At 36.2% G+C, this 9,145-nt stretch overlaps 1 protein-coding gene across 1 annotated transcript; it reads left to right on the top strand.

The window, feature by feature from the left end:
• Window positions 1–1,708: 1,708 nt before the first annotated feature.
• LOC144966553 (cytochrome P450 3A29-like) lies at window positions 1,709–8,686 on the top strand. The gene is made up of 2 exons (XM_078903215.1): window positions 1,709–1,947; window positions 6,917–8,686. Exons 1-2 carry the CDS (start codon window positions 1,874–1,876, stop codon window positions 8,361–8,363), a joined length of 1,521 nt encoding a protein of 506 aa, XP_078759341.1. The 5' UTR covers window positions 1,709–1,873; the 3' UTR covers window positions 8,364–8,686.
• Window positions 8,687–9,145: the final 459 nt, after the last annotated feature.

The raw sequence follows: 9,145 nt of genomic DNA, 5'->3' as shown, positions 1-9,145 counted from the left end.
TTTTCAAACACAGTTGGTCCCCCATATATCAGTTGGCCCTTTGGCCCTTTTTTGGCCCCTTTTGGATAGTGATTGCCCCAAACGAACCCAACTACATAGCCTTTAGTTCAAAATGAATTTTGTTCAATTTATCCACATCAAGAAAACTGATATGTGCATGCACACATCGATATCCGTAGTATTACTGATTTGAGTGTTTGAGACATTGATCTGGCACCAAAACCCTCCTCGACCTGTCTCTGCAAGTGCTGAGTGCTGATTAATTCCACGAGGCAAGGAATCTGACAACGGACGGCGATGACTTGGAGTTCGGAAATTGAGAGGGGGGTTGCGTCCGGTCGGCACTTAACACCGCGCCCTCCCACTCCCCAAATGCCTTTATGGTTGAAAAACAATGGAACTGCCTAGTTCGTGGAATTTGGGTACAAGTACACAAATGAGTGTAGTAAATATGTACTGGAATTTGTAGCCAATGAACAGCAACGCCAAAGTGTGGAGGAAAGGGTGCGTCACACAAAAGAAAGATGCCTGTCCATGTTAGAGGTTGCTTGTGAGCAAGTCAAACTAAGACTTCCATCGACAAAGGATATGTTCAAAGGACTCAGTCAGCTTAGTCCAACAAAAGTCCTTAACCAAGTGGACAAACCTGCATTCAGCAGCTTACCGTTCCTTCATTTGGTTAAATCAGATTTGGTAGAGGATCAATACAGACGTCTCACTTTTATTGACTGGTCAGATGTGGAAGCTTTCAAAACCACAGGACTCCCAAGTGACACCCATAAATTTTGGTTTGGAGTTATGAAAACACCTGGATTTGAAGAGCTAGGTCAATATGTGATGAATTGCCTCATTGTTCCGAGCAGCAATGAAGTCATCGAGCGTGTCTTCTCATTGGTAACGGCCACAAAAACAAAGCCCCGCAACCGAATGGGAGTACTTTGTCTTGATGCAATAATCAGGATCAAATCTCATCTTCAGCAACGATCCAAATGCTGTAAAGATTTTGTGGCCACAAGCAAAATGATTGCACTCCATAACACAAAGGTGTTGTACACCCAATCAGATGAGAAGGATGAGGAACAGCAGGAAGAGTGCATTCAGCAATTCCTGTAGATTGGATAACGAATATTTAAGTTAAATGTAAATACTTTATTTTCTTTTCCACTTTGAATGTATTTAAACGTAAATAGAACTTTATTTCAGAATTATTCGTTCATTCATATAAGTTGTGATTAATTGGAATGACATGCGGTGAAAATATACAAAATTAGTATCATGAGCTATGGAAACCCACGATGTCGTCGAAAAGTACAGGATCACTCAGGTCTGTGATAAGGAAAATGTAACCCAAGTTGAAACAATGGAAGTAATCACTTCAAAATTTTGTTGGAGTTAGGTATGGCAAAACTGTACACTTTGTGGACCAAGGCCACCCACCCACCAACCATCCTTCACCAAGAGCAGTTATGGCAACCCTTTGGCTATGTACAATCTGAGTCTGGCAACATGCATACGACCCCCCTTTGCACGTAAGCTCACTCCTCTTTATTGTTCACACATGTTTGTATGATTATCTGTATTCGGATATACATTCTGTAACATTTAGTAAACATTTTCCGTATTTTGGCCCCAAACCATCTCATTTGGTCCTTTTCTTGTCAAAATCTGGCCCCACGACAAAAAATCACCTGGCAACCCTGCAACTTTCGTTATTATTGAATGTTATCCAGTCTCTGCAGTCCAGTAATCATCATCCAGGAAGCAGAAATAGATTATTAAATAAAAAAACAAACAAACAAACAAACAAGCAACACAATAAGACAGCAGTGAAAAGCGTAGAGAAAATATTTGTGAAAAATAAAACAGTTGAAAGATGATTCTGTTGGGCATTCTTGAAGTTCCGATGTGGGCACTGCTGACCGTATGCTGCATTGTGCTGTTATACATGTAAGTTGCATCTTATCGTTTAAGTTTTCTTGGTTATAAAAACCTTTAAATTATAAATTATATTAAGCTCTGTGATGTGAAACTTTCATGCAAAGATACAATTTATCAGAGTTATATATAGACAACATTCATAGTTCTTTTGATAATATTTAGTATTAAATATCTAGACTACTATGACACAAACTAACTAGATAGCAGCTCTCTAGTAAAGAAAAAAAAATAGTAATAATAATAATAATAATAATAATAATAATAATGATAATAATAATTTATCTTTATTGTCCTCAATAAATGGCAATTTGTTATTTGGTTACGCATTTATAAAAATACAATATATTGACATTGATAACACTCACACATATGCACACATGTAATAAATAGTAACATCTTTGTCATCGTCACCATCATCGGCATCAACAACAACAACATCACCACCATCATCATCATCATCATCATCATCATCATCATCACAACAACCTTCCTAATATTTCCGTTCCAATCCTTCACTTTTACCATTCCTCTATAACACCATCACCATCCTCATCATACTCCATATTATTATATTATTTTCCTGTCACAAGCTATGAGAGGGAAAGCTTGTGGTCCTCCTCACTCCCTCTCCCTCTCTCTCTCTCCCTCCCTCTCTCTCTCTCTCTCTCTCTCTCTCTCTCTCTCTCTCCCTCTCTCTCTCCCCCTCTCTCTCTCTCTCTCTTCTCTCTCTCTCTCTCTCTCTCTCTCTCTCTCTCTCTCTCTATCTATCTATCTATCTATCTATCTATTTATCTATCTCTATCTCTCTGTACTTTCATGCTTATGTCAGAAATAGTAATATCTTTATATGGTATATATCTTTATATAATATATATATATAACAATGTTATGACATGCAATTATGTTATAGTAAAGTTACATGATTTGCACATCAAATTTCCACTCTCTTTTCTTTCTAAGGGTAGGAATCGTGTCCTCTCTCTCTCCACCCCCCCCCCCTCTCTCTTCTCTCTCTCTCTCTCTCTCTCTCTCTCTCTCTCTCTCTCTCTCTCTCTCTCTCTCTCTCTCCTTCTTATCTTTCTTCTCTGTATGTGTATCATATCATCAGAATCATGGTCAATATTCGTAATCTCTATATACATTCATTTGGCATGTCCACCAACTTTACTATTTATACAATCAAGATTTTCCATTAATTAATATACAACATGCAAATAATATCCAATATCATGTTACATTATTCATCGAAATCAAATATTATGTTGGAAAGTTCTGTATCAATAGAATTCTTTAAAATGTTAACTAAATTAGACGTTAGAATTTTTTGTCTCAAACTTTAGCTTATTCCAACTTGCCACAGTTATTTTAATTAGTGTATTTTTCCTTATAATTTACGAAATATATCTTTCAACAAATGTCTTAAACTTATCTTTCCTAATAAATGACGTTTGTGAATAACAATGTGAAATTGTATGTAAGTTTCAATTTAATAAACAAGAACAGATATTGTGGACGTTTCGGATTTCCCCTTTATCAACAAAATACGATGAATGAAACACTACAGATGAATGAGATTTGTGAGAATGGTGTTTTAAAGGTGAATAAACAAAATCATTGATGGCACAGAAAATAGTTTGTTCTTTTGAAAGGAAACACGAATTGAATAAGAACAATAACTATTTATAAAAGGTGTGCAAGTAATTCAGTCAAAAAAAAAAAAGGAACTTGGATTATATAAGTATAACTTAAACAACTAGACTCTTTATATAAATTGCAAAAACACAGAAAATTTTTCAAGAAATTTTATATGGTTATCCAATTAAAATAGACAGGAATTCGTGCAGTTAATTAGTAGACTTGTCGCTCAAGTTGCATGATACCCTACCCTCCAGCATGGTTTCCTCAAACTCCTTTGGAAATGCACAAACGCTCGAGGAAACTGTAATTCGAGGAAAACGTATATTGCTTCCATGACATTTTATTGAGGGGGTGGGTGGCAATGTGGCTCAGCGGTATGGTCTTTGCTTCGTACCTGAAAGATACTATGTTCGAATGTCCACCGTGTTTTGTGGCCGTTAGCAAAGCCATCTCTCCCTAGCTCAGTTTGCAGCGCTGTGCTGCGGCTGATACCTGGGTTATTCCAGTCTTCCCTTTGGCAGGGTGAAATTAGTTTGAGACAACTGTCTTCGAGGTAAAAATTTGTTCGAGGAAGGAATGGAATGATAATAAAGAATAATAGTGAAAAAATCTGGGACATTTGAATGAATTTGAGGAAACCACGTGTTCAAGGAAACTGCGTTCGAGGAAATTGTGCTGGAGTGTATATCTAGTTTTACATTAGGTTTTGTGACATCTAGTATAATCTGTTAGGTCATGTTAGAGTGCCACATTAGCCATTCAAAATAGCCAACAATCTATTTTGACCATTAAAAAAAGCTAAATCCTTCTTACCACATTGGCCACTCAAAATAATCAATGATCAATTTAGAAAATCTGAATAAGAGAGAGAGAGAGAGAGAGAGAGAGAGAGAGAGAGAGAGAGAGAGAGAGAGAGAGAGAGAGAGAGAGAAGAGAAACTGTTAGAGAGAGAGAGAGAGAGAGAGAGAGAGAGAGGGAGAGAAAGAGAGAGAAGAGAAACTGTGTTAGAAAGAGAGAGTATTAATATTAATAACATCACTCCATGACATTAACATTAGGTACTCCATGACAGTTAATAGTACAGTGCAACCCCTGAGCAATGACATAAATTTTTGGTCCTAGGCGATGTAGTTATCCAGGGGTGTCATAATTCCGGGGTTTTCAAGATGGCGAAAAAAGGGGTTGGGGTGAGACCTGTGATAATAGTGATGCGATTCGCGGACCAGTGCCTGTGATAAGACCCGTCCCAATCATGTCAGAATGTGTATTTTTTATGTTGTCTATAGATTTACCAGATACACTTTCACTCTCCAATGTATAAGTCATTCTTTTGATTGTAAACATTGCCTGAACACTGTTTTCCTTCTGTCATTTATCTGGGCTTGGGACCGACATTTATTTGATTAAACAGCATTTGATAATACATCAAAATATGTCTTCATTCTTGATTCCCTCTTACTTTGTCAGGGAGGTTGTCAGCGATTGGTAATGCACCGTTGATAGCACCAGAGCTGCCAGATCACCAGAGTTCCTTGTGGTCAATTACGAATTTGAAAGTGGCCAAATAGAATCTCACTTGGCCAAACACTACATCAAACCATTTGATCTCTCTAGAAAAACTCATCGGTTTTGATAGACAAAGTATTGTCTAGTCTAGGAACAAGTTTGTTATTGAAAAAAGAATGATTTAAAAAAGTAGAAAATTAAAACTATTAATTGAAGCATGATTCTCTGTGTGGTCAATTTTGGCCAGTGGCCATCTGACAGCAGTGGATATTGTTGTCCCAATGGCAACAGCAATAGGTTGGTAAGCATTGGTCACTGCCAAAGTGATCTCTTTGGCTGTGAGTAGGCTTTTTATTGTCTAAGAGTATGAGATAACAATAGTCAGAAACCATATTACCTACTTGGCTTGAATTTTTGTATCACACGTCAGTGTCAACTGCTGAGTATTGATATATCAATGTCACTAAACAGGATTTTTACTAAAATGCATGTGTCGTTATTTTGGGTTTTTTATTACTAATAATATAAAGCAAAAAAATTAGGTTCAGAGGTCACTGTAGCTATCCAGGAATTGTTGTTATTCAGGGGTGTCATTATCCAGAGGTGGCCTGTGTCAATTGACTTTGGTCACAAATTACCATGGCTCCATGGTAGTTGACGTTTTGCCAACTGTCAAGGTCCTTGGCAATTGATGCTACCATTCCAGTTAACTACATTCCTGACCCACATTCCGGGTAGAATAGTTTTGTCCAATCATCTAAAGAAAAATTCTTATCTGGACAATTATTTTAATAATTCATTTGGATAATTATATATATATAGCTAGCTATAAGAATTTAAACGGTTATCCAGTTTCTTGGTCCAATTTACGCTCAGCACTAGTAATCTGATTGGTTGACCTCATTTGGAAAATGTTAGGGCGAGTCTTATTATCGATTGTCCATTGCCACTTGTAATTAAATAGAGGGTGGGTTTTTCAATTTTTGATGTGTTTTGGTATCATGATCTGCTTGGAACTTTGATTTTTTTAAGGCTCATGTGAATAAAAAGATGATTATCTTATGAAATCCAAACATGACGGCTTAAATGTATCCAGAGAATTGACAACAAATGTGACTATCTTGTTAATATTTCATTTTACTTGTCATCTCTGTCATCTCATTCATATGTGTAGAACCAACTTTTTCAACCAAATCAAACCCAAGTTTGTAAATAATAATAGAACCATTGTTGTCTCTAATAGACAACTAATAGACAACTGAGTTTATGTAAATTCTTCTTTTAGAGAGGATGGATGACAGGGCAGATAGGAGACACAGAAACAGTGACCACTTTGCCCATTATGGGTTGTCAAATTACCCCTTTCCCCCCTCCCCCCCCCTCCCAAATGCACCATGATTTAAAACCCAGTAGCCCCTTGATGATCGCAAAAATAGAAGGGTATGGTTTTATTTGGAACCAAGTGTTTATTGAGTTTGATAAGCTTGTGATACAGATTAAAAAAAGAAAAATCAACTAGGAGGAACATTTATAATAAATCCAATTACAGTGACTTAAAGAAATAAAAGAATTACAGCAAATTTTGGATATTTCTCATAATCCTTAACAAATTTAAACAAAAAGAAGATTGATTATTTTTTGCTTTACCAAAAGGAGAATTTTCTTTATTCATAATTATTGTACAAAACCAATTCCAGTTAAAAATAATACAAGTTTATTATTTTTCAATTCTCTGATTCCAAATTTAGCATATACAGGGTGTGCAAGTCTATTGCATAATTTGATTTCCATCCTTATTAGAAAGATTAACAAATATACATGTATTACTCTACAGATATGGTGCATACCCTGGAACAATTTGGAAAAACCTCGGAGTCCCCAGTCCTCCATCTGCTCCTTTCATTGGACACATGCATCAAGTATTTGACCCGCAAACTGGTATGCGTGGAGCTGTTGACAAGTGGACCAAAATGTATGGGAAAATATTTGGTGTGCTATTTTTCAGAGATCCAGTGCTTATTGTGACAGACTTTGAAGCTTTGAAAGAGATTTTGGTCAAGGACTTTAATAATTACTTCGACAGATATCTTACAGGCTACAATGCACTCTGGCAACCAATAATGAAAAAGGGCATCTTGTTTATTAGGGGGCAAAATTGGAAACGAATCCGTCGTATCATGTCCCCAAGCTTCAGCTCTGGAAAACTCAAATTTCTGACACATTATATAAATACTACAGCAAACCAGCTCGTGGGTGCTATTGATAAACATGTAAATGATGGCACTCAACCTGAAGCCAAAGTTGTTTTTTCAGCATTTTCTCTGGATGTTCTGGCAGGAACGGCATTTGGTTTGGAATTAGACTCCCAAAACAATGTAAAAGGATCATTTTACCAACATGCCAAAGGATTAGTGACTTTCAAGAAATCTCTTCAAGTTTTCATTGGCATTGTGGGGATGTTTCCATTTCTTAGTCGGTTTGTCAGGATGCTTGATGTAGGATTTTTTAACTCCCATGATGTTAATTATTTTGAAGAGCAGCTTACAAGAATAGTATCGCAAAGGAAGTCAAATCCCGATCAGTTTCAAAATGTTGACTTCCTCCAATTTCTTATCAATGCTGAAGCTGATTCTACAGAGGATCTGGAGGGTAGAAAAAAATTAACAACAGAGGAGATTGTAGCCCAAAGTATTATTTTTGTTCTTGCTGGCTATGAAACTACTTCAAGTACTCTTCAGTGGTTGACATATGAGCTATCCAGGAACAAAGATGTCCAGGAAAAAATGAGGCAAGAGATAGAAGATGTCATCGGTGATTTGGATGAGGTCAGCAATGAGCACTGTCAGAGACTGAAGTACATGGATGCAGTGATACATGAAACCCTGAGAATGTATCCACCGGCTATAAATTTATCAAGAATTTCAGACAAAAGCACTACTTTAAAAGGATTTAAAGTTCCTGCCAAAGCAGGAATTATTGTTCCCATTTACAATGTCTGTCGGGATCCTGATTTGTTTGAAGATCCTGATACTTATAAACCTGACAGGTTTATGGATGAAGCTAAAACATCATCAAGCTTTTTGGCTCAACTACCTTTTGGATTTGGCCCTCGTCAGTGTATTGGTCTCAGACTGGCCATGTTACAGCTGAAGATTGCCTTGGTTCATGTCCTTAGAGCATTTTCCATCGATGGTGCCACGCCAGACGAGGTTGATTTAGATGATTTTACAGGACTGCTCATTCCAAAGCAGACAATCAATTTGATTGTCAGTAAAATTTAAGAGTGATGAATTGAAACTTGTGAGAATATCCTTTTACAATGGAGCGTATTAGTTCTCCTGTTCACTGTGCTCAAATTTGATATATATTATATATTCATATATATACATTTTTTATAAAAATGTTTACATGATAATGTATTCTCTCACATGTTTGCTCAATATTATTTAATAGTTTCTTTTTAAAACAGTTTAGCAGCAATATTGTGCCCTTATCTCCTCATTATTAATTGCCAAACATTTAAAACTAATTTATTCAATTTATCCCCATTAAATGTCCTTGTTTGGGGCCAAACATTCAGTTAGCGACAAAAAAAAAAAGAAAAGAGAATTTTTCCTTTGACTTTAAATTTCAAAAGCGTCTAAACTTTTTGACGAATTGCTAAACTATTTGGCATTATTATGAGTAAATTTGTTAAAACAAGTCAGACACACTTGTTAAACATGAGTGACTTTCCATTTTTTAGCTGACGACAAAGACATTAATTAATGTCACTATAAAGTGAATGAAAAGAGAGATTGGTCATTCAATCTCCCTACAATGAAAGAATTGTAAAATTCAATGCATATAAGGCTATCATAGGTTTTGTTGAAGAAATCTTACTAAAGCAAAAGAAAGTGAATGGAGTGTCAGTAATTTTGATAACGACCTATTTGAAGCAGCTTTCTTCTCGTCAAAATCTAAAATGTTATACATTTTAAAGGAAGAGCATTGAAGTGCAAGATTGATCTGTGAATGATCTGTACACATTGTAGAGGTTTATTATCTTCCATTAACATAATAT

This window comes from Berghia stephanieae, chromosome 1 (genome assembly GCF_034508935.2).
Source record: "Berghia stephanieae isolate SIO BIC M18660-M18661 chromosome 1, UCSD_Bste_1.3, whole genome shotgun sequence".
Taxonomy (NCBI): Eukaryota; Metazoa; Mollusca; class Gastropoda; order Nudibranchia; family Aeolidiidae; genus Berghia; species Berghia stephanieae.
This window is presented reverse-complemented; position numbering and strand designations above follow the sequence as displayed.